The sequence below is a fragment of the Malaclemys terrapin genome, chromosome 8, assembly GCF_027887155.1.
Source record: "Malaclemys terrapin pileata isolate rMalTer1 chromosome 8, rMalTer1.hap1, whole genome shotgun sequence".
In the NCBI taxonomy this organism is placed as follows: domain Eukaryota; kingdom Metazoa; phylum Chordata; order Testudines; family Emydidae; genus Malaclemys; species Malaclemys terrapin.
This window is the reverse complement of record NC_071512.1, coordinates 21380682-21407164: the sequence shown is the minus strand read 5'-3', so window position 1 is coordinate 21407164 and position 26483 is coordinate 21380682. Positions and strand designations below refer to the sequence as shown.

Genomic DNA, 26483 nt, shown 5'->3' with positions numbered 1-26483 from the left:
CTGCTCACTGTACAAGCCGGATACAAACTCAACAGGAGCTGCTTGTGTCCTTCAGGGAGAGAAGCTAGTTTCTGACTTTCAGTCAATGCGCCTCGCCCTCTTTCAAGTCTCTGAGCCTAACTAGGCTCATCCACAGCTAATTACCTCAGCTGCAAGCAGCAGGCCTAGCTCTAGCTCAGGGAGCCTCCCAGATGGCAAAACTGATGAAGAACCATTCTTGGGACATGAACCCCTATAAGACCCTCGCCCACCACCTTCAGACACCCCCTTGGGACACCACTGGCTATGGGGCACCAAAGAAGCTGTACCCCTCATTGTGCTCCTCTGCTGCTGGTAGTTGTGCTATGCTCCCTTTATCTGGAGAATGCTCTTTGCACACGTCAGAGTGCAGCTGATGCTTCTCCTTCTGCAGGTAGGTGGGGCTCTGCTGTCACTGTCCCTAGAGACATTTCCACAACAGTCCCGTGATCTCCGTTCAGGTACTCAGAACAATCTCACAAGCTGCTCAGCAGAGAGCACACGCAATTCTGGCCATTTTAATTGCTAAACAATACTTTCCCCCAAACAGCGACCCCTTCCCTCCCCCACCCAAAAAATGGTTCAGTATCACTTCCCTGCAGAGAGCAAATAACAGAAATAAATAACGAATGCCTCCTATGCACTCTTAGGGTATTACAGATGATCACAGAGCTTAAGGCCAGAAGGGACCATCTAGCGTGACCTCCTGCACATCACAGGTCACTAAAGGTTAAGTTTGTGCTCATATACCCCAGTGACCATAATGATAGAAGAAAAGAAGAGTTCTCAACTTTCTGAAAATGAATGGGTGTCAGAGAGAGAGAGAGAGAGAGAATAGCCTGGGTCTGATTTTGTTTTTATTTTTAAATGCTATTTTAATGAATGACTTGATGATTTTGGCACAAAGACCTAGTTTTATGGATCTTGGAGGGGTAGGGGAGAACCTTTCAGTTCTATGAAAACACAACCAAGACTGAAATAAAGCTAAATTTCTGGTGAGAATGGAAGTCAAACTTCCATAATGAGACAGACGATTTACAATAGGGTTGGCTGCCAATTCTGTTTGGTTTCAAAGCCACCAGTGCTGTCTCTGCTCTGTAAAATATAGACCCCTCTCCACCCTTCCTTCCTTCTAACTTACAGGATTTCTGGCTCTTGTGATGATAGTTTCTGCAGGGCTTGAAGATTATTTTGTACACTGAAATCAGCAGAGGGAGGATGGGCGCTGAGCTCACTGAGATGAGCGGCACATTTTTCTTGAGGCTTTTTGGAGAGCATTGCACAGCATGGATACAGAGAAATGGGGCTTCCCTGGGAAACCATAGCAGCATTAGAGTTCCACTACTGAGACATGGAATCAACCCAACAGCTGGAGAAAAACTTTGCAATAAAGTATTCCCAGACACTCACTATGAGCCTGATCCAAAGACTACCCAAGGCAATGAAAAGTCTCCCATAGACTTCAGTGGTGTTTAGATTAGGCCCTGATGTGAGTAATACAGTAGAAGAATTGGCTTAAACTTTCTGCTGTGGTTTTCACACAGAGATTGATTCCTCAGCTGGGGGAAAGGCTATCAAGAGTTCTGGTCTGAATGAATAAGCCAGTGAGTACTCTTCTTTCCTTTATTGTGATTAGGACTCCTAGTATCCAGGGTTCAGAATTATCCAAAGAACCATTTCCATGCATGCTTCATGTGGCAGTCCAATGGCGTTGTTTTGGCAGCATTGGGTCGTGGCTGGCAATATTTGGGGGAAGAGAGAGGCGATGTAAATAGGATTAAATTTTAATTTTATTCCTCATGAAAGTGAGGGGGATGGATAGTGCTGACTAGATCCAGGATAGCATGGGAAGAAGCAGTGCAAGTTTCTCTCACTCAGCTCTGCCAAGGCACCATTATCTATTAAAAAAGAACTAGATAAGTTCATGGAGGATAGGTCCATCAATGGCTATTAGCCAGGATGGGCAGGGATGGTGTCCCTAGCCTCTGTTTGCCAGAAACTGGGAATGGGCGACAGGAGATGGATCACTTGATGATTACCTGTTCTGTTCATTGCCTCTGGGGCACCTGGCATTGGCCACTGTCAAAAGACAGGATACTGGGCTAGATGGACCTTTGGTCTGACCCAGTATGGCCATTCTTATGACGTGTAGCACCTTCTTCTATGCCAGCTCCTCTCATAAAAGAGACTCTGATCTATTGTGCAGTGGTTTTGTGTGGATCAGATAAAGATCTCCAAACTCAGCAGTGACTTCAGCCGTGTTGGGGGTGGGGGTGGGGTGGCTATTCAATAACAATAATAGTTACAAATATTAATTAAAGGAAACTTAAAACTAAACCTCAAAGACAAAAATAGAACATTTAAAAACACTTTAATTACTATGAAGGCTTCATTACCCACACAAAGAAAAAGGAAGAGAACATGGCCCTTAGTATTTCCCCCTCCAAAAAGGTCTACTGACCGTTAGTATTTCTGTTGTCACAGCTATTAAAATACATGAAGGGTTTGGTCTGATATACACTTAACACTAAGCTAGTGGGGAAACGATTCAGTAAATAATCTTGGATTCTATTATTAATAATTATTATTTTATTTAGTTTGTTTCTCTCATTGTCCACAGTGTATCATAAACTATTGAAACATATAAGAAATCATGATCCCTGCTCCAAAAATCTTTCAATCTAACAGCTCACTAAACTTGAAATTCCTTAAGGCTTCCTAGGTGAAATGTGGTAGATATCAAGACTCCATTGGTTTCAGTACACAACGGCACCACATTAGGTGCAGTGAAGAACCTGGAGCTAAAGGTTTAGCAGCAAAAAATAAGAATATCGTAAAGTCTGAAGTACCGTTGCAAAGGTGAAACAAATCAGTCTCAGCAATGAAACATGAAAACCACCCTTGAGTGACGGACAGGAAAACTGGAAGGAGTGAAGCTTCTCCTCCTATCTTACCAAGTTGGAACCTGAAGGGATCTTTTTCAGTTCCCCTACAGGTGGAGCTTTTGAGCTGACATTGACAAGGAAACTAACTTAAAACCTAGGAAGAAGAACAGGAGTACTTGTGGCACTTTAGAGACTAACACATTTATTTGGGCATAAGCTTTCGTGGGCTAAAACCCACTTCATCGGATGCATGCAGTGGAAAATACAGTAGGAAGATATATATATATACAGAGAACATGAAAAAATGGGGGTTGCCATACCAACTCTAACGAGACTAATCAGACCCACCTTAATTGATTAGTCTTGTTACAGTTGGTATGGCAACCCCCATTTTTTCATGTTCTCTGTGTATATATATCTTCCTACTGTATTTTTCATGGCATGCATCCGATGAAGTGGGTTTTAGTCCATGAAAGCTTATGCCCAAATAAATGTGTTAGTCTCTAAAGTGCCACAAGTACTCCTGCTCTTTTTGCTGATACAGACCAACACGGCTACCACTCTGAAACCTTAAAACCTGGGGTTTGCAGAAGTGCCACACTGCAACCTCTGAGAGAAGATCCTAATGTTTGCAAGGGATTCACTTTAAAATAAGGGAAAGAATATGCTGGGCAAATAATATGCTTGAAATCTGAAATAGGAAGTCCGCAAAGCAGATCAGGATTGGGTTTGATAGGACAAAGCAATGGCAACATAACTACCCACTTCTCTAACTTTGGAAGAGCCACGTTTTGGCTCTGCTACACACTCAGTCTTGTAGGTATTGACTGCCCACAACTCATAGGTCTAGTCCTGAAGTCCTTACATAGTTCTGACTCAGACAAACTCCCACAGAAGTCATTCTCTGTCTGTAGGTAGTTTATGAGGAATTTATTGTGATTATTTGGTATTCTACATTCAAACTGTGTTGGTTAGTTTTGATTGGACAAATCGGTTACTTTCCATATTTCTGCTTCCTGATTGGACAAACTGAACATTTAGACTCAAATTTCCAGTGCCAACAATTACCGTTTCATTCACTTTTTGTGACTATTTTTCAACAGTCTCTTAAAGCATGCTGATTCCTGCCAGTGAACTCCTCTCCTAGAATAGTCACAGACAGCAAACACAAAAGAGGCAGGAAAAGTTGTGCAGCATTTTCCCATCTCTAATCATTCCCATCTCAGTAACACTGAGCAGTGATTTTCATCTTCCATTCATGCTTAGATCCAGGAGCGCTGCCTCTGGGGAGTTTTTTTCACTTTGATGGGACAATAAGTGTGAAATGAAGAGCGATGTCTCATTCTCACACTACCGTACACATCCATCCTGTCCAATCCCCTGGAGCCACATATATCTCAGGCAATAAGAACTTAAAGGGACGACTGCATTTCTTTTTGAGTTTGTCATGTTCCCTCTGCCTGGACACTGGCCACTGCTGTTCTGTGATGGGATTTGGAGCTTCTAGAATATCCTCACAACTGAGCTTGCCAGGAAGCCTCCTTTTTTATTTTTCTTTCTTTTTCTTTCCTGGGGAGATTCATGACCCTCTTCCTCCCCTTTGGTGCCTCATGCTCTGTGACTTCTTAGGAGTTGTACCAGGTGTACACTTCACTGTATAAACTCTGCTGATGACCTACTCTCTTAGCACACACGCACTATTAAAAAAACACAGTCATTTAAAAACAATTAACAAACTGGCCAGAAGCCAATAAAGGACGCCAGGCCAGTGGGGGTAAATAGGCATAGCTCCCCCACTGACTTTAATGGAGCCACGTGATTTATACCTACTGCAGGTCTGGCCCTCCACTTGTCCCGCCATTAGAGCCATAAACCCCAGACACTTGCCAGTACTTCCGCAAGCAAAAGCCTCTTTAAATCCCTGAAGGTCGACAAGCTCAGGCTCCCATGAACCCTCTAGGAAACTGAGTTCCTGAGCCAAGGGCCCTTTCCTGAAAAATCCATTTCCACCTTCCCCTTCTGTTTACAGTTAGGGGCTGATGACAGCTCGAGCTGCTGTGCTGTAACACAAGGAGAGAGGCAGCCCTGAGGTAGCCAGGACCAAATGGTACAGGATCAGATTCTCCCACTTTCACTTCCTTAGTCTTCAAACAGTCCTAATTGGGCGTAAGGGGTGGGGCGAAATCTGGCCCACAGAAATGTAGAGGTCAAAGTCAGTGCCCTGAATGACACCCAGTAATGAAGTAGAGGTCAGTGCAGAATATCTAGACCAGGTGTCCCAGGCTTCCTGCAAGCAGCATCGAAAAGCAAGCATCCCACTGCATTTTGCCCGAGAGGCAGTTTCAGGTGCACCTGCAGACACTGTGGGACATCTACATTTGGAACCAGTACGTGCCATTCCACAATTAATTAATTAGTTTCAAGATGGTAAGTAATAAGAGACAACAGGGAGAGAGGCTGCTGCTGCTGCCTAGGGAGTATAACCTGGGAAGCATGAGGCAGGAGTGTTTGCAAAGGCGCCGGGTGTGGTAATGATATTGGAAGGTAGCACCCACCCTACAGAGTCTCACTGCTATCATAATATGGCTGGTGAAGTAAACTAGATGGCCAGATTCATTCCTGGTGTAACTCCACTGAAGATGGTGGATTACCCCACGGATCAACCTAGCCTGACAAGCTTTATGTAGGAGCATAGATTAGTGCTTTGTTGAAGAAAAAAATAATCTACATATTTGCCCCTGGTTCTCAAGACCTCACACTGGGATGACGACAGGCCTGATTCTGATCTCTGTTACACCCGTGTAAATCAGGACTAACTCTAATGGAGTTACACTAGATTTATATTAGAGTAACTGAGATCAGAATCTGGCCTGATTTTATATTATCCTGGTTGGCAATGTCCAGTGGTCATCCAGTTTCTTATTTCTGAACATTTTGGGCCCAATTCTCCTCTCGCTGGCTCTGGGGTAAATCAGGAGTAGCCCCATTGGAGTCAATTGTGGCTGGTTTTCCTCTCATTGACACCAGTGCAAAACCACTGTAACTCCCTTGACGTCAGTGGAAAAACTCCTAATGCACACTGGCGACAATGAACGGAGACTCAGATCCAGCGTATTTACACCGCTGTAAAACTGGTGTAATATCAGTTCGGCAGCATACACGATATACAGGGAGTGATGGAAGACAGGGCTAGCTGTCCTAAGAACTGCATCGCCTAAAGAATTCTTATTTATGGTCCCTGAATGTGTGTGCGCACGTAGGAAGTAGGCTAGGAAGATGACAATTAAAATAAACTTCAGGTTGTTTTTCCAAACCATCTGTCATATAAATGCAAAAATCCAGATGTTGTTCTGGAATGCGAGCTATCTGCCGCGCTGCATAACCCAGCGGGAGCCGCAGCTTGCCTGACCTCTCATGGTCTCGCTTCTGATCTGTGAACTCTCAGGAATTTAGTTCCCAAACTAAAACATGGGTTTCAAAACAGAAGCCAGCTGAAGAAATCTCCCAGTCCCTCTTCATGACTCCCAAACCCTGCTTGCCTATGAGAAGCCCAGACTTCATAAAGGAACAGACATGGTGGTATGATGAACCACCTGCATACCAGACTGCAATGGACATGACCAGGAGACTGGGCTGTGTGCCAGATGGAGGAATGTTACGGCCTGCATATGTGTGTATCTTATTATCTTGCTAACTACTAGGCCAGTCTGAACTCATTAACTATATTTCCTGTCTTTGTATCCATAAGCCCTCTGATGGGTTTGGAATCTTTGGGGTGTCACCTGATGTGCTAGGGTGCTACTGAGTCAGCATATTCTGCCAGCCTGGGTCCCCTTTACCTGGCCTTGCTGGGCTAGGCTCACAAGCCTCTTCCAGTCAAGGACACAGGCAGGGCCTCACCCAACTGCACAGAGAGACAGAGATCCACTCTGGAAAGATTCAGCCTTAGGTGCTTGCCCCAACACCCTGGTGCCCACTCCCTTTAAGGGGTACAAACCCAAAGGTTTTATGAAATTCGCCCCCTCCCTCAATGTGGAGGGAGATATGCACAACTTCTTGCCCCTGCCCCCAGTTAGAAATTACATAAACTGAGTTATATTATAAACAAGAAATAAGTTTATGAACTACAAAAGGTGAATTTTAAGTGAATATAAGAGATAACAAATAGAACAAAGTAGTTTGCTGTCCTAATAAAGCAAAATACGCAAGTTAAGCTCAATAAATTTAAGAAACAGATTACAAAATGTAAATTCTCACCCTAAATGTTATTTTAGGCAGGTTGCAAAGTTTCTGTGGGTCAGAGTTCCTTTTCAGACTGGACCCCGTAGCCTTCCCTTCAGGTGGCTTTAGCAGTCTTTCTTCTTGGGCAGACAGGCCATGGAGAGGAAGAGTCCCATTTGCCTTCCTCCCCACCCTTAAATAGGATTTACATAAGGCGAGAATCCTTTGTTTCCCAAACTTGACCCCCCCCCACACCCCACCCGTTCCCTTCCAGTGAAAAGTTACAAGAAGTCCCAGGTAATGTTTAATATCAGGTGACAAGACCACCTGACCTAGTAGTGTCACAGTTACGTCCCCAGACACCTCCCAGGACAGAGAGAGATTAGTATGTTCATGGTTTTGTTGTTCCTTCCTGATGGCTCATCAAATTTGATGGCCTGTTGTCTGGTGATTGTCTATCCAATTCGTATGTATCAAATACAACTGGGTATGTATTGGGAAATCTCTTCAGTAAATCATAACCTTTCCAATGATACCTTACAAGACCCATCTTGCATAAAGTATATCTCAGTTATGTCATATTCATATCATAAGCATATTTTCATAAAGAATATGGAGTGAAATGTCACATGCCCATGAAAGAGGTGAAAAACTAGTGGGGGGAATGCTTCTGTTCCACTGTGATAGGTACAGTACAAGCTTCAGGGCAGCCATTTTGTAGGGGCTCTCATTTGTTTGTGAGGAAAATGAAAATGACACTTGTACACACAAGCCATCCATATTTCTAACTGGATGTCAAAGGGCACTCTGAGTAATGGGGATTTGTGGTGAGGGGTTCAATGGGGACCGGAGGGGGAGAAATCGTCCCCAGGCTATGAATTGACACCAGAATGCTTCAGTGGCCTTTACTGTGTCCCTATAGGAGCCCCTGTAACAAGCACACCCTCTGAGAGGGCTTGGTGGATCAGCACAGTCATGGACCACCGGCCCCACCCCTCATCCAGCTCATCCCCAACTCCCCACCCTGTGTTGAGGAGCAGAGAACCACAGCGTAGCAGGGAGGGATGGACACCCTGTAGGCAATCTCCAAATCCTGCTGTCCCAGCGCAGTAGAACCACACTATGTCTGAATGCTTGGTGACCACTGGATTTGGGGTTAAGTGGTGGCTGGGGCAAAACTGGAGTTAGGATTTACCCTAAATCTCTCCAGCATACTCAGCAAATCAGAAGAGTCCATTAGCTAAGCATTGCAATGGCTCTGTGCTAACAAGAGATGTTTCTTTTTGTGTTTTTGTAGTCACTGATTCCCACATCTTCACCTCACTGCCCTTCCTGCCTCACCTGAATTGCTCACGTATGAAAAGAGAACTCATCAGGAACTCGTATTGTTATATCTCATGCCCCAACCACCTGTCACCTGGAATTTACAACTGGCCACACGGCTCAAAAAGTGCATGCTAAACAGCTACTACTCCATCCCACAAAGCAGAATACAAAATGGCTCTAGGGTAACTGACTATAAAATAATCTATCAGTTACTTCTTCATCTCAGACTAAAGTACAAAGGAACCTGATTCCCAGTGCGAAACAAGAGGATGAGTTGTATTTCCACAGAATGGCTGCAGGACCCTTCTAGCATGTCAGCTCTGCCTGGCAGTTGTATAATGATAGGCGCCTGGGAGCTGTGGTGTTCTGTAACCCGATTTATTTAGGAAAAGGAAAGGTTGAGCATCAGACCCGTTGGTCAAATGTGAGCTAGGCAGAAGCTGCAGGGAAGATATTAGGGTTGGCCGGAAAACAGCAATTTCTTTTTGTGAAAAATGTTGAGGTTTTGAAATACATTTTTGTTCCAATGAGGAACAGAAAAGAGATGTTTCCTGAAAAGACACAAACATGAGAGACCCAAGCTCTACATCAGAATAGCCAATAGCCCGGTGGAGGAGACACAGCTTCAAGTCCCTGCTCTGCTTGATTCAGAGTGATACAAGATGAAAAGCTCTGCTCTGAGTCAGGCAAAGCAGTGGCTTGTAACTAGGTCTCCTACATCCCAGGTCAGTATCCGCACCACTAGCATATACTGACCTCCTTCCAAAATGCAAAGCATGGGTTTCAATCTGCAAACAGACATTTCGACACAAATCTGCTTTTGCAAAGACTTTTGAAAGTTTTCCGATAGATTTCAAAATAAACAATTTTTTTCTGCATTGGAATAAAAATCAATTGGCTGTTCTGGGGTGTCTGTCTCTCTCTCTGGATTTGACCAGAAATTCCATCCTGGAGCAGAGAAACCTTCCTGACAAAAATGTCATTTAAGTTGATATATTTCCCTGAAACACTTGTTTTGATGTAACAGCATTTTTTAAAGGAAAAAAGTGTCATCTACTTTTTTCAGCCAGTCCTAGTAGATATATATGTATGTTCAGGAGGAGGAGAGCAAGGATTGCCATGCATCCTGGTTATCACAGAAGCGTTCCTTCGAGGTTTTGCGGTCTGTCTTGCATCACACTGGGCAACCCAAAGCAGCTGAAATTTGGATTGCCCCTGCCAGATGAAATCAGTGCATCAGGACATCACAATGCTAGATTGCAATAAGGGGCATGTCTCTGCCCTGCTGTTAAACACCCCTGTCGGTTGACTCGGACTCAGGTTATGGGGGTGTTTAATTACAGTGTAGACATTTGGGCTAAGGCTGGAGCCCAGGCCCTGGGACCTGTAAAGGAGAAGGGAAACATCTATGCCACAGTTAAACAGCCCCGTAGCCAGAGCCCTACAAGCCCAAGTCAGCTAAAGCGCATCACACAGGTGTTTAATTGCAGTGTACACATACGCATGATGTTCCGGTGTTGCATCATGGCAATGCCAAATGTTTTCATTCTGATGCAAGGCTACAACACAACACCCTCTCTAATTGGCTGGGACTTAAGGGGTATGTCTACTCTGCAAAATAAGCCTCAAGTTAGTAGAACTCAAGTTAGCAGACCCTGGGTTTGTTAACCTAGGGCTTGAGTGTCTACACTCATCTGTAAGCTCAGGTAGAACTGTTGAACCCTGGCACCCAACCTGGGGCTCTAGCATCTACAAAGCATTATGGGTGCCCAAGTCCAACCACCCAATATCCCAGACGTCCTAGCATGCTCCCGAAATATGACCACTCTAGAAAGTCAGCCTGTGGGACTGTGGGATACTTTAGGTGGACACCCAGAGCATGAGTCCATGGAGCTGCATCTACACTGCAAAGCAATAGGACTTCAACTCTGAGTTCCGGCTTGACTCAGGCTCAGACCTTCCATCCTCGTGGGGTCCTGGGACACTGGATCTGTGCCCTTGGTTAGCACAATTTTTGTGTAGACATAAGATTAGGCTTGAGCCCTGGGCTTCTGTTGCCGTGTAGACAGTGGTGCAAGTGGAATCCATTTCTTACAGGTCTGGGGTGGGGGAACGGACACAGAGGGGCACTTGACCTCCTCACGTGATCCTCCACATGACTCCTCCCCACCCCACTCCGAGCCTGGGGCCCCCACGCTCTCCCCATGATCCACCCCCCTTACCTGAAGAGGAAGGCTCTGTCCTCCTCCCGCTGCGCTTTCAGAACCGCAGTGCGAAAGGAGCAGAACCTGGTGCCACTGGGCAGCCCCACGCTGGCAGCTCCTCCAGTGTGTCTGTACCATCCCAGCCCTTCCACGCAGAGTCTTCTCCGTCTGTACAGCAGCAGCCCCACCAGAGGACAGGGATGGGGTGAGCTTGGGGCAGTACAGCAGCCGCGCAACAGGATCTGCTGGTGTGGGGCTGTCTGGTGGCCCCACATTCTGCTCCTTTGCCCGCTGTGGGTCCTGGGAGAACCGTGGGGCTCTCCCAGGAACTGCAGCGGGGAAAGGAGCAGAACATGGGACCACCAGGTGGCCCCACGCCGGCACCTCCTCCGGTGTGGCTGTACCGACCACAGCCCCACCCTCTGATGGGGCTGCTGTACAGATGGAGGAGACCCTGCGTGGAAGGGCTGGGGACGGTACAGCTGCACTGGAGGAGCTGCCGGCGTGGTGCCACCCAGTGGCCCCAGTTTCTGCTGCTCCTCTTTCCGGTATGCCATACCAGCTATAAATATCTTGCTGGTACACCGTACCACCCTACTTGCACTGCTGAGTGTAGACATACACAGGGAGAGTCTGGGTGGTGACTTCAGGCAGCACATGGTGTGTCAGTCAGTCTGGGAGTCATCTGTGAAGAGGCAGAGGGAACCGCACATGGTCTGCCTGTGTCCAGCAGCATCCACAACAGAATTCAGTACACCAGAGTCCTGTCTCTTACCTACCACAAGGGACAGATCCTCAGCTGCTGTAACTTGGCAAAGCCCCTTGAAGCCAACCTAACTACAACGAAATGGAGCAGCTGAGGATCTGGCCTATTGTCATTTGTAGGCTCTTTAAGTACCCTGAGACCATGAAGGGCTTACAGGGTTTGCAAACTAGTTTGAATTCAAAACCCTTTTGTCCCTATAGTTTAAATGAATGGGCTTTTTACAAGGTCTATTCAGTTTTGTGTGTATTGGAATCATTGTGTCTGCCCTTCTCAGCATTTCTTTTTTTTAACATTCTGTCTGAACTGGGGTGCGGGGGAGGTTGCCTGTTCCTGTCTGCTCCAATTTTTACCCAATTTTCCTTTGTACCAGCCTCTCCTGAGTGGATCTGATAATGACTGAGTTTGAGCCAAACTTTCTAACCCAACCTTCAGTAAGTGGATACACGAAGGCCTAAGCACTCTCATGTAGCTATTTATATGCTCCCATGACCATAGCATCTGAGCCTCTCACAGTCATCAATGTATTTATCCTCATAACACTCTGGTGAGGTAACACAGTGCTACTATCCCCTTTTGCACAGTTTGGGAACTGAGGCAGAGAGAGACCAAGTGACTTGCCTAAGATCACACTGGCTGCGGCAGAACAGGAATTGAATACAGGGCTTCTGAGTTACAGTTAAGTGCCCTAACCACATCCTTCCTCTTTGCTAATCTACTACTTATTACCTGTTCCCAGACTTAACTGTACAACACCCCCACATAGTGACAACATTATCCTGCATGTGTGAAGACTTAAGTTCCCTCTTTCATTTATCGTTGATTAGACAGCACAGATTTCACATCAGAATGCCACCTCTAGGTATCACCAGGATACCAGTGAAAATCACTGGCTCGTAAAGTGGTATACATGACAGTCCAGCTGCTTAGTTCCAAAGTGGGTTCTCATTTACTTCAGTGAGAAATAAGGTCCAAATACTAGATTTCAGGGACATTTTCTCTTCCTGGCAGTGGTTAATTTGAGTAACTCTGGAGTTTAGTCAGAATGTGGAAGAGCTGCAAGGCAGCAGGAATTGAAAGCCAGTGTTATCCTATTTCTCCCTCTTGTTTGCCTGGTCCAGCTTTTCTGATTTTGTTTTTAAGTGCCTCAACAGTTTGGACCTTGGTCCCAGAAGTGCTGTAAGTCCCTTGAAATCAATCTATAAAATCTTCACTCTGGCAGGAGTTTTTTGAGAGTCAGGAGGGCTTGGGGTGTTTTTGCCAGCAATATTTTTTTCCCTCTCTTGTATTTCCGTGACCAAAAGGCTACGTGTGCGTTAGTGCATGCACGCGAAAATATTTTCATGTGTTGCTTTTGTGCATTCAAATCTGTGAAGCTGGTTTCCTCCACCCAACAGAGCTACTGTGATGTGAATTACCAGGGGAAAAGGATGAGAGAGGAAGGCCTATGAAGATGGAAGCCAGTCCTCCCCCTCCCCTTTTCCCCCGATCAGAAGGGGAACTAACAAACTGGCTCACCCTGAAATATTGGCAGCAGTTTCATTTCCACCCAGGAAAAGTTTGGTTATTGTCAAAGAGAAGGGGACAGGAGGTGAGATTTTACAGAAACCAGACTGTTGGGTTACTGCCCTATGTGGGATTCACGAGGGAACATGCAACAAAGATAAAGAAACCACAGCCTTAGCGTACAAGGCCCTGACAGCATTGTAACAGCTACATCGTGATGACGGGGCGCCTGGTTACAGATGAGCATACGCCCAATGGGGTGAAATGTAAATCACAAATTGCTCTTGCAGTGTAGATGGAGCTGCACCAAGCTCTTGAGCCTACTGCAGGCTTGACCTTTGGGGAGCTGCAGCAGAGTTTGCGAATGCTTAAAACACGCTTCAATCTTGTCTGCCCTGCAAGACCAAAGCCCAGGTTTTAACTATGACAGAGACAAGAGTTTGTAACTGGGTCCCCTGACACTGTAGTTAAACTGTAGGCTGGACTCTGGAATCCAGTGCACATTCTTTCTTGTTGCTGATATGGTTCTAGCGTAGTATGGACAGGACCCTGGCTTGGGTTTAAATACTATTACAGTAACTCCTCACTTAACATTGTAGTTATGTTCCTGAAAAATGCGACTTTAAGCGAAATGATGTTAAGCGAATCCAATTTCCCCATAAGAATTAATGTAAATGAGGGAGTTAGGTTCCAGGGAAATTTTTTTCACCAGACAAAAGACTAATATACACACACACAGTATAAGTTTTAAACAAACAATTTAATACTGGAACACAGTGATGATGATTGTGAAGCTTGGTTGAGGTGGAGGAGTCAGAGGGTGGGATATTTCCCTTACTGCTAAATGATGAACTAGCAATTGGCTGAGCCCTCAAGGGTTAACTCTCTCACTCTACAAGGCAGCAGGAATGGAGGGAGATTTGCACATTTCCCCTTTAAGTACACTGCCTTGTTAATTAGATCAGCTTGCTGAGACCGCAGCTGCTGCAAGCTCCCTCTGTCCTGAGCCCTGGTGTGTCCCCCTTGCTCTATGGAAGATGGGGTAAGCGGGGTGCAGGAGCAGGGGAGAGGGGGACACCCTGACATTAGCCTCCCTCTTCCTTCCCTCCCCCCCGCACAGGAAGCAGGAGTCTCGGGGAGCAGCTCCAAGGCAGAGGGCAGGAGCAGCACATGGCAGTGGGGGGAGGGACAGCTGCAATTGCTAGCCTGCTGGGCAGCTGCTGCACAGAGAACTTAGGGGAGCAGGGAGCTGATAGGGGGGCTGCTGGTCCACCCTGGTTCCAAGCCCCCACCAGCTAGCTGCAATGGACTGTTCTTCCTGCAAGCAGTAAATGAAGCAGGCGGCCACCAAACGACATTAGAAGGGAGCATTGCACAACTTTAAATGAGCATATTCCCTAATTGATCAGCCACCTAACAACAAAACAACATTAACTGGGACGACTTTAAGTGAGGAGTTACTGTATCAATACAACATGTTCAACTGCTACACCTGGAAAAAATAAACAGCAACATTACATTGACTAGAAATTCTCACTTTTCCTCTGGGGATAATGGAGCATTCCAAATGCACCCCCACTCCTCCATCTATCATGGTAGTATCTGAGTGCTGGAGAGATGTCAGGGCACGAATGGGGGGCAGGGGCATGCAGGGTCATGTGCTTCTCCCCCGATTTGCTGCTTTTGCTGCTTGGCTTGTACTGAGCATGCTCACACGGAATGCCCCCTATTCCTCCCCCACACACACACTATCTGCAAGCACAGGTCATCAGGCTTCTAACTCCCCATCCACCCAAATCAAAGCAGAAATGGAGAGCGAGAAAGCTTCCTTTTACAGTGTTTAATGACTGCAGATTCCAGTTGCTCTCTCTAAAAATGTGGATCCAGACACTCCTCTACTGACAACAGAAACAAGGTTCAGAGGAGTGGTAAGTGACAGAATCAGTAATGATAGAAGGGATTAAACACAGCTATTGGGATCACAGATGTCTGCATGTCTCAGAACAGGGGTTGGCAACCACTGGCACGCGGCTCGCCAGGGTAAGCACCCTGGCGGGCCGGGCCAGTTTGTTTACCTGCCACGTCTGCAGGTTCGGCCAATCGCGGCTCCCACTGGCCGCGATTCGCCGCTCCAGGCCAATGGGGGCGGCGGGAAGCGGTGCGGGTCGAGGGATGTGCTGGCCGTGGCTTCCCGCCGCCCCCATTGGCCTGTAGCGGCAAACCACGGCCAGTGGGAACCACGATCGGCCGAACTTGCGGACGCAGCAGGTAAACAAACTGGCCCGGACCGCCAGAGTGCTTACCCTGGCAAGCCGTGTGCCAGGGGTTGCCGACTCCTGTCTCAGAAGGTTGCACAACACAGCTGTGGCTCATATACATGGGGATAACAGCATCCCTCCCTTCCTACCAAGCTTACCCATGAAGCCATCATGTGTCAATTGCTACATTTAATTTTCCTGCAAACTGCCCTCACTCTATCTCTTCCCCAGTCAGAAGTTAAACTCTATGTGGCAGGCTCCATGCACTACTAGATCGTAGTGCTCTTGAGCCGGGTTAGGTGTAACCACTGCTGCACTAGAACAGGGAGAGGCAACCTGGCTGCAATCTCAGTCAAGGGTTCCTTTGCGATTAGTACAGTCTGCCAGCAAAAGCCCTTCACTGAAGTGTTGCTCTGGTCTCTGAGTGGAGAGGAATAATATATGTGAAATCAGAGGGATCCTGTCAACTTGATTAAGCCCTAAACCTGACCTCTTTAAATGTTGCTCCTTTGATTCTGAACCTTTGAATCCCCTTCCAACAATTGATGTTTTAATTAATGATATAATTAATATAATATAGTTTGGGTTATTTTAAAAAACTGTATCTAGCCTTGACCAAAGCTACCAAACCCGACACCCCGAGAGTCTGAAGCCCTCCATGCACTGAAGAGGCACAGCACCTGTGCAAATCTTCCCCTTGTTGTCTCCCCAGGCCTAAGTGCCTCAGTCTGGATGGGGTGAGATTCCCACTGGGAATGGGAGTTCAGTCTCCATGATTCATTCAGTCCTTTGCCGTTCTGCTAGACCTGCCATCAATAGGGGTCCTTAGTGCCAGTTCTGGTGGTGTTTTTAGTGAGGTGGTCACCTGCTCACTCGGAAAGGGACAGAGACCCATCAGCTGGAAATGGCTTCCCATGGAAATGCACACTTCGGAGCTGCCTATCCTTGTTATTGCTAGATGTGTTACCAAGCCAGGAACAAAGATAAGCTTGGCCAAGATTTTCAACCCTGACTAGTGACGACAGTGTCTCAGTTTCGGAGTGCCCAGAGGGCAGGTGCACAGCACCTTCTGAGGATAAGGCTCTTTTATGGTGTCTCAAGCTGGGCAGCCCCAAATGGAGACAACCAAACTCCCAAATCACTTTGGACAGTTTAAGCCAAGGTCCATGTGCTGTCTAATTTTAGATGCAACCCAAGAGTGAGAGTAAAGAACAAAAGGGCCATGGGCTGAGGAAGGACAGGTCTACAGTCACAGGATGGTAGAATTACTCAATTCTGGCCTGGGCACATTTTGAGGATCCAAACAAACATTACTTTCAAATATACCACATTAAAATTGGTCCTGAGTCTGAAGGAGGAAACCTTTGTGGACACTTGGCTTCAAGTGATGGAAATACTTCCCCAGCTGTAAGACAATCGTTTGTGAAACTTGAGTATGAACTGCAATTCCCCCCTGACTGCTGAGCTGTTATAACAATTCCTGGGAAACTTCATGAGTGTATTTTTGGTGGCTTGTTAGATTGTGGTACATCGTTACGACTGTGCTATCCAAAATAATTAGGGGGGAAACCAATAATAATTCTTACTTTAAAAAGTCCAACTCCGTGACCATCCAATCTATGGATAAAGCTGTGCACATAAGTGGAGTCCACTGGTTGTTTTCGGAGCACATGAAGGTAGCTTTAGTTGTTACCATCAACAAGCAGATGGATGATTTCTTGTTGTGCTGTGCATTTATGGCAAGAGGACCTGGAGGGTGACAACTACAAAAGAAAATCCCTTCTCAGATCTGTTGAGGGATTAATCAAGTTGACAGCTCCCATTTAAATGCCAGAAAAACCCATCCTCCCTATGCCGAAACTCTGTTGAGGGTCTGACTTGAAATGACGAAGGTTGGAAAATTCAACGTTAAACTGAGTATCAAGGTTAATAGATTTAACACGAGACCTGTCAGCTTTATTTTATTGTGAGAACACAGTCACTGCAATCTCCCTTCCTGCTTTCTTCTTTTGAACTGGCAGGGCCTAGAAACCTACAAGAATCCAACAAAAAACACCACAGTAACAACACAGTTTCCATGGCAGCAACCCTACAGAAACCAGTCAGTGGCTCACATATAGCTCATGTAACCTGCCCCAAACCCACAAGTAACCCTACATTTACACTCTACCATGTGTAGCCATGTGGTTATGAGCAACCCTACAATAATGCATTTTCCGCTTATATATGATGGAGGCAACAAAATTGCTAAGGAAATACATTGCCATTCTAAGCCCCACACTCGCATTTAGGAGTGAGGCAACAGTGCAATCCCTTTGTGGAAATGTCACAAAGTAAACACAAGACTGGCCCTGCACTGACTGTCCAATCCAAAGACACTGCAAAGGCTCCATTATGGTCCTTCCCATGAACTCCACCTGAACGAGTTTACTTGCCAGAAGAATCACTTTGAATAGCTGGTACCTTACTTCCCAGCCTCTTTTGTTTACATTTTTTCCATCCCAGTGTAATTGATGTGTCTTATTACTGCAATGGTTGCAGTGTTTGAATATCAATGCATCTGTACATATAAGAAAATTCCAAGAGCATCCCTGTTTTAACCTGCTCTCTGTATTTTAGAAGCATTTTTGCAAAAGTCTCTGATTCTGCAGCGATACCACTGAGATTACTTCTTGAATAGAAATACCCCTAACAGGCCTGATGAGGAGGAAATTCTCCATCCCTGTGTCATGTGCGTTTCCTGCTCTGTGGCTGCGTCCCCGGTGTAAATTGTTCCCACGTGAGCCCATCATGCGGAGGGTCAGTAACCCAAAGCTGACCAGAGCTGAATGTGGGAAATGATTTACAGCCTTAGAGCCAAGTCCCTAAACCCAGGCAGCCTATTAACCCAGCGTGTGCGTGTGGGAATAGATGCAGCGTCAAACACTTTTACCCTTCTCTTTCAAATCCTGGTGCCTCCCGCTGCACCACAGCTTTATACTGCAGGAATTCATTACTGGTACATGTTTCTTTTCTGCAGGTGAAATGGGACAATTAAGCTAAATCGAGCTGAGCTGGGCGTGCGTGCTGCTGTGACAGAGACTGCTTCCCTTTTGCTTCTTTGCTCTCTCCCTGACTTCGAATGCCCTCTGTTCCTCCCCCACATCTTCTTCCCACCTCCCCCCGGGCCTAGTCTACACTTAAAACTTAGATTGACACAGCTAATTCTTGAGGAAGAATCCCCCCTCTGAGTGGTGTTGGCTATGCTCACCTAACCCCCCAGTAAAGGAGCAGCTATGTTGATTGAAGAATGCTTCCATCAACCTAGCTGCCATCACTCAGGGAGACGGAGTTAGAGAAACCCTTCCACCGCTGTCGTCTGTGTCTGCACTACAGAGTGATGCAGACATGATTCCGGAACTATAGTGATGCTGCTGTAGTGTTCGTAGTGTAGACGTGGCCTCAGTCTTCTCCGTGTCACTTTCCTCCTTCGATGACACACAGATGGTTGCAGGGTGAGATGCAAAAGCTTCACACTCCCCCAAAGCTGTTAAGAGCTGAATGTGGCTGCACAAAGGAGATGGCTCCCTTAACCCTGTGAAGAGGGAAAGTAGTGCTGCTGCGTGAAATTCATGGTGGGCTGAGGTACAGATAATACAGTGAGTCCAAGTATGTTCCTATCCACTTTATTCCAGCCAAACCCCTGGTGTTTTGGGTGTACAAGCAAGGCAGGATCCTGTCCATAGTTACTAATGTAATAATACCTCGCTCTCATATAGTACCTTTCATCTGTTGCTCTCCAAGCATTTTACAAAGGATATAAGTGTCATCATTCCCATAGGGTGAAACTGAGGCAAAAAGAGGTGAAGTGACTTGCCCAAGGTTACACAGCAAGCCACTAGCAGTCAATAAGAAAACCCTTGTCTCCTGAGTTCCAGTCCAGTGCCCTATCCTCTGGACCAGTGACCAAGTGGCTCTTTAATGTGTCTCCTGTGGCTCTTTGCAGCACATGATATTCAAACACTCTGTGATTTTATTATTAACTAATCTAAGTTATTAACCAATCAGAATGCTTTTCCTATGTTATTAACCAATTGTAAATTGATAAAATAATACTTGATCAATCATTTTGCTGTGAGAATAAAATATATCTATCGATCTATAAAAACTTTTTCCCCGTCACACTGTTTACATATTAATATACAGTCCTATAGTAAATGACACAATGAATTCACACCCCCGTGGCTCTTTTGGGTAATGTTGATCGCTAATTTGGCTCCTGAATCACTGAGTTCTGAGTGTCACTGCTCTGGACTGTCATGCTGTCTCATACTATGAATTATTCATAATAATGTATACAATGACACACATGTGCATGGCACTTCACCAACAAATAAACAACTAGATCTCTCCTTTAGGAGTTTATGATCTACATTTATTTCTTATTTAGTTAATTTCTTTTGACTTATAAACTGGATCTGACACAGCCACAGTTGATGTACCAGAGAACAGGAAAGGAAAGTCCTGAGATGTTCTTTGTTGTACAATACACATCTTGTTACTTCCTGGGCTTTAAAAATATGAATTAATTATATTTGCATATAGATATTTGAGAACAGTGTCCACTCCAGAAAGAACTCTGGGCCACGGGTCAGGTCAATGATGTAAGGCACGGCCCAAAAGCAGTGAGTTCTGAAGATGGTTTTGATGATTTATTCTTTAAGCATTGTTTTTTAGAGTTGTACCAGGAAGACTTCACATTCTATTCTGTTCAGTTTCTTATACTGGGTCCATCACTATGGTATCTGACGACTCTGTATCAGCGTATAGTTTTGGGGTGCAGAGGGCTATGTATTAGTTAATCTTGTTTCAGAGGGATTCTTGAGGATTTTTGTGGGTGTTCAGGGCACAACGTGTCTGTCTGGTCAAGGACTTACAATCCCTTTTGTTAGAGCTTTGGTGGAGAGCTAAAGCTAAAGGGGAACTATCAATGAATTTTAGCTCCAACAGGGGCAGGCAATGTTGTCAACTCTCATGATTTTAACATGAATCTTGTGATATTTGGTGGTTTTTCTCAAGTCCAGTGCCTGGAGGCAAGTGATTAGGTGAGAATCTCAGCTTTCATTATAAAGTAACAAATAAAAGAGTGCCTAGCTCTCGAATTTCCAGAGGAAAGCTTAAAAACTTGACATGTATTCATACTAACAGCTCATTAAGCAGAAGACAGAGAAAAAGGACCCAGACGTTCTTTTCTAAAAATACCCAAACACATGATTTTTGCATGCTTGGGGTGGGCACTGTTGGGGAAGAGGTTACATTACAGCTGGTGGAATGATTCAGCAGACAGAAACCAGTCACAATCAGCAAAACCTCTTCCTCAAGAATTAGTGTCTACAATGAGAAAGTAACATAAGAATCAGAATGTAGACAGGTTGGGCATCGTTCCAATCTGAATACCCTGAATACAGCATTACTTCCCCAAGATACACCTCACTCCCGGTAACCACTCTTCTAGCCCTTCTCTGACACTGGTGCATGGGAAGGAAGAAAGCTGGGCTGAAGTTTGCCAGGATCCAGATAGTTTCCCTGCCCCTGACATTAAACCCTAATCTGAACTATTTGTAGTACATGGGTGTGTAACTTCCATAGAAACAAGCGTGCAGTGGATTGCTTTTTTGTGTCTGTTTATTTTTTATTTGAAACCTCACTTCCCCTCTAATGATGGAATCTGAAACACAGCAGCCTCGTGTTAGCCTAGGACAGGGATCGGCAACCACTGGCCCGCAGCCCGCCAGGGTGCTTACCCTGGTGGGCCAGACCGGTTTGTTTACCTGCCGTGTCCGCAGATTCGGTCGATCGCAGCTCCCACTGGCCAATGGGGGCTGTGGGAAGCGGCGCGGGCCGAGGGATGTGCTGGCCACCACTTCCCACCGCCCCCATTGGCCTGGAGTGTCAAACCGCAGCCAGTGGGACCCGCGATCAGCCAAATCTGCGGACGCGGCAGGTAAACAAACCGGCCCGGCCAGCCAAGGTGCTTACCCTGGTGGGCCGCGTGCCAAAGGTTGCCGATCCCTGGCCTAGGAGCACCCTGACTGAGACGGACTAGAAACAGCAGTGACACTGACTAACCTTCCTCTGCTCTCTCCTCCTGAGGGGAGTGTGCAAATGAAACCAGCAGTGTGTAAATGTTGCACGTAGATTGGATCCTTTACAGTTCTCTCAGCTGCAATGAATAGGTTGTTAGTGACACAGATAAGAACATTTGTTGTAATAAAACCAAGCCAGCCAGCTTTATAAATACCACAAAGAACTGCAGCCAGCCCAAAGGATCTGTGCTTAGCACTCTGTGTAGCAGGCAGGAGACGCTGGCCAGAAGAGTCACTGCTGAGTAAGACACCATGTTGCCAGCCCTTGCTAATTTAGGGAGCCAGGGAAAGGAAACGGAGCCAATCTGAGTATAATGCTGGTGATCTCAAAAGGGAGTTGCCATCCTGCCCTTTTCATCTGAAGGCAGGTAGCAATGGCACCAAGCCTTAATAGGTCATGGGGTCTCTGCTGTAGTGCAACACCACTTCAGTTCAACCTGGATGCTGCAGGGTGGGGTACAAGTGCCTGTTGATAATGAAGATTCATCTCCCTGCAACGATGCCTGTGTGGCTGCTAACGCCGGCTGCTTTAAAACCATTTTATTTTTTCCCTTACAGACAATTTGACCCAAGTAACCATCTTCCCACTAGCTATAGACTGACGTACACTAAGGGCCCAATCCTGCTCCTATGGAAATCAGTGGCAAAGCTCCCAATCATTTCAGCAGGACCAAGCCCATAACGTGCTCCTCACCCTAACGCAGCAATGCCCATGTATTAATGAATACTCCTGTTCTGGGATAAATTGTGGGACAAGAGCCCCAGAGACCTACGGCTGAGTTTGCAAGTTTAGAATGTAAGTGTGCTCCAGTTACTTTCGGGTGCCCTGTGTCAGGACCCCGCATCTGTGTGAAAGTGATGGCTGCTGCAATGGTTGCAGAGGAGTCCAAAACTCTTTTAATATTAACACTCTCTTGAATCTGCGTCTAGCTCCTCCACCCCACAGAAAAACTCTAGCAGCAGCCGCAGAAACCGAAACCACACAGAGCTCCATGGCCTCTGACATCAGGCTTCTAAGTATGTCTCCTTATCAGGCGCCAACCAGCAAACAAAGACCAGCATCCTGCAGGCAGTGACTACCCTCTGACCCTGCTCATTGATCTTGTGTGTCCTACTCCCCTGACCAAAAACTAATTGCCATCAACAAACCAAAGAAGAAAGCAGAACAAAATGCCATTTCACTCCAGAATAGCCTCTTCCTGTGATTGCACATCTTTCCCCTTCCCCCACCTACTTTGCTGGGGGCGGTTGTGGGGAAGAGAGTCCTCTGCCAGAAACCAAAGGATCTCTCTCATTTTGACTCCTGTTCACACTGTCACTTTCACCCTGGAGGTCTCACTAGGCAGTCTTCATCTCTCAGGGCAATGAGGACTGGACAGGGTTCCCTTCAGGGCTGATTGGCATTGGTCCTTAATGGAGGATACTATGCAGCAGCACAAGACATCTCATTGTCTTACTGGGATGGTCACTATGTTTCCTTGGCAGTGGTATTGTCTGGGCTGTCCAGGGCAAATGAAAGCATGACGGAGAGTGCTAGGAACCAACAGCTAAACCTGTACTTTGGTCAGTTAAACTAGGGTTACCATATTTAAAAAATAAAAAAAGAGGACACTCCACGGGCCCTAGCCCTGCCCCTTTCCTACCCCTGCCCCCGCCCCAACTCTGCCCCTTCTCTGCCCCAACTCCGCCCATTCCCCGCCCCTTCCCAAAGTCCCCGCCCTAACTTCCCCTCCTCCCTCCCAGCCACGCGAAAAGGGCTGCTCGAGCGCTACTGGCTTCACGGTCTGCCGGGCAGCCTCCAGACCCTGTGCCCCCGGCCGGCGCTTCCCCAGTGCAACTGGAGCCCGGGAGGGGAAGCGCCCAGCCAGGGGCGCAGGTAGGGTGACCAGACAGCAAGTATGAAAAATCGGGATGGGGGTGGGGGGTAATAGGATCCTATATAAGAAAAAGACCCCAAAATCAGGACTGTCCCTATAAAATCGGGACATCTGGTCACCCTAGGCGCAGGGTCTGGAGGCTGCCCCGCAAACCTTGAAGCCGGTAGCACTCGGGCTTCGGGCAGCCCCCATGCCTCCAGACCCTGCGCCCCCGGCCGGGCACTTCCCCTCCTGGGCTCCGGCTGCTGTGCTCCTCCCCTGACTCTTCAGCTCTGTTTAAGAGCCGAGCTGCCCGAGCGCTCCGGCTTCGGGCAACCCCCATGCCTCTGGACCCTGCGCTGCCGGAGCAGAGCAGCCGGAGCCCGGGAAGGGAAGTGCCCGGCCGGCGGCTCGGCGTCCGGAGGCAAGGGGGCTGCCTGAAGCCGGTAGCGCTCGGGCAGCTCGGCTCTTAAACAGAGCCAAAGAGTCAGGGGAGGAGCAGAGCAGCTGGAGTCCGGGAGGGGAAGTGCCCGGCCGGTATTTTTCCCGGACATGTTCGGCTTTTTGGCAATTCCCCCCGGACGGGGGTTTGATTACCAAAAAGCCGGACATGTCCGGGAAAAACCGGACGTATGGTAACCCTAGTTAAACTCCAATTAATTCTCCTCAGGGTGGACCTGATGGGTCTAATTAGTGGGCTAGAATGGGCTGGGGGAGGGCTAATGAACAAATTGACCCATTAACACAGGAGGTATAAGAAGGTACAGGAAGGATGTGAAGGGGAGAGAGAGAGGCAGGGTAGCAGAGCTAGAACCAGGAAGAATTTCTGGGTAGAAAGATTTCTTCCCGGCAGAGAACTGAGGAGAAATGGAAACTGCAAATAATTGTAGTTTAGGGGTCAGTAACATGCTGGGAAGAGCCAATGTAAATAAACGGCACTGGATGTTTAATGGCTTCTGAGTCTGGGTAGATGGAGCAGAAAGCAGGAGCTGGATGCCGTCCTGTCACAGAGAAACAGAGGATGGGAATCAAACTGGCATCTAAAGCCTGCTAGCCCAGGGCAAATGAGAGACCAGGAATGGAAACTGAAAGTGGAGCACTCTTATGGAAATGCAGAGCACAGATCCAAAACCTGCAGGGTAGTTGGCAAATCATTGCACTCTATAATAAATCATAGGCTGGTGGGTTCCCACATGGTTGCAGGCTCCCAGGGAAGTAGAAATGGAAGGTCTTAGTCTGGATTCTTTTCTTGATTCGAGACCAAGCACTGCTTGGCGAGCAGCACTTCTTACTTTCCCCCTTTCTGCCTGTTGGATGATCCTCCAGTGGAAAGCCTACCCTGATTGTTTCCTTGCACAATACATCCATAGAGTCTCCCTGCCTGAATGTATGGCTCCTGCCCGTTCTCCTCGCTCCTTGCTTTTTTCAGTGATATGTAACCTGAATAGAAAAAACTCAACAGGCCAGATTCTTATCTCAGTTACACTAAAGTAAATGAGAGTAAATCCATTCACTTCAAGCCAGTTATGCTGCATTTACACCCAGGAAACTTGGCTAAAAACAGGCAGAGTGGCACTTTTTCTAGCCTGGGTTGTGCCATTTGGGGTTCTGAGATGTTATCCTTAATGGGAAATCCATGGACCTACTGCCTTGTTACTTCAGTGATGGTCATACTAAAATTATATAGCTGGATGGATGGATGGGATCAGGATGAAAAAAACACCTGTTTTTTTTAATTCTGTGGTGCAAGATAAATGTAGGATAAAATTTTCAAATGCACCCAAGTGTCTTAGGAGTCTAAATTCCATTTTCAAAATTGGGCAATAGATCACTCATCGAGGGTGAGTAATTTTTATTTGATAATAAGTGGAACAAAATTGATTTTACCTTAATCAGCACCGTGAAGGGTGGAGCAAGTAGATTTTGTGCCTGAGTGGATAAATATTCCTGAGTTTTGCACAGCTGCACTGGTGAGCAGAAGAGCCTGTGAAAAGAATGTCAAGGCCAAAGGTGTCCGAATTATAGTACGGTCTGTTTGGCCTCATCCATCAAACCAACATTACAGCCAGCTGCGCAACTGGTGCAACTCTGAAATGCTGGGCCACTGATGATCTAGCAGACAGAATGTAGCATGACACAATGCAACCCTACAGGAGATGAGTGACCTAGTTCTGAAATACAAACAGAATAAAAGTAATGACCTGGAATTCATGGGTGGAGCACATGTAACACCCAGATAAATAATATCCCAGCAATGGGGCCTGTTTTTCCAGGCCCTGGTTTTGGGTGGTGATTGCACCATGTCAGCCCCTTGGGGGCTTTTCTGCAGAGATCTCTGGCAATCACCATCTTAAATGAGCAAGAGATTGGCATCTGCCACAGGGATATAAAAAGATTTCCATGTGAGGGAGAGCTCTGCTTGCTGATGATATCATGGTTTCAGTCGCGGTGATCTTCCATGCTTGGTTGGAACACCCACTCCAACATCCTGCTTGCTCCCTGCTTTGTTAGCAATTTCTTTTGGCTGTGCTTTCAGCCAGAAAACCCAGGCACTCCTAACCTGCCGATCTCCAGCTCAAATCTCATCCTGACGTACAGCTCGACGTAAGGACACTTCCTCCCTATCCCCAGAAGGGATGGTAGAGATCAGACAAGGCTTGGAAAAGTTCCAAGAGGGGAAAATAAAATCTAAATGTCGCCATCAAGATTTGGAAACAGCTGTTGCAGGATTTTAAAGGGACACTGTGGCCCAGCGATCATCAAATCCTTACATCACAACATCATGACTCTGCAGCAGAATTTCATCTCGTATTGTGAAGGCAAAATATAAAATGGTACCAGATTTAAAATGTGGATGGTCCCATGATATTTGGCAGTGACAGTTTTGTACCATAGGCCTAACTGGATCGTCATCACTACTGTGATTTAAAGGTAAATTTCATAGTGACAAAAGATATGCCACGGACAGACCTAGAGATTGAAGTCCTCGATTTACCCAAAAGAGAGGTACAGCACAGGAAGTGGTAGCAGAAGTTTCTCTATCACTGGCCTCCAACATATCTTAACCCTGACCCAGAGGTAACCCAGGAGAGATCAGTCCTCATGACCATTGGCCTCTCTGTTGAGATTGCCAGTAAAGGTACAGATTATTATCATTTGTGGTGTTGGTTTCAGTGACATAGAAATCCATCCACTGAGACTTAGAATGAGGGCATCAGAATTTATTTCACATAAGCTACTGAACAGCCATCACATGCTAACATCTTCCAAAACAATCCTGGTAAAATAAGGTGCTGGGAAGCTACATTTATTCTTCTTCGC

General features: G+C 46.6%; 1 protein-coding gene across 2 annotated transcripts in view; it reads right to left on the bottom strand.

Annotated features, from left to right (window-relative positions):
* The window catches only part of ADRB2 (adrenoceptor beta 2), a 67636-nt gene that overhangs the window by 2261 nt on the left and 38892 nt on the right, over positions 1–26483 (bottom strand). Inside the window, exon 2 of one of the 2 annotated variants that reach the window (XM_054037670.1) lies at positions 18422–18755. The exons of the other annotated variant lie outside the window; for it this stretch is intronic. Within the exon in view, the coding sequence (XP_053893645.1) occupies positions 18499–18755 (257 nt within the window). The 3' untranslated portion in view covers positions 18422–18498. Of the gene's footprint in view, positions 1–18421; positions 18756–26483 lie in introns of those variants that run through there. 2 annotated transcript variants of the gene reach the window in all.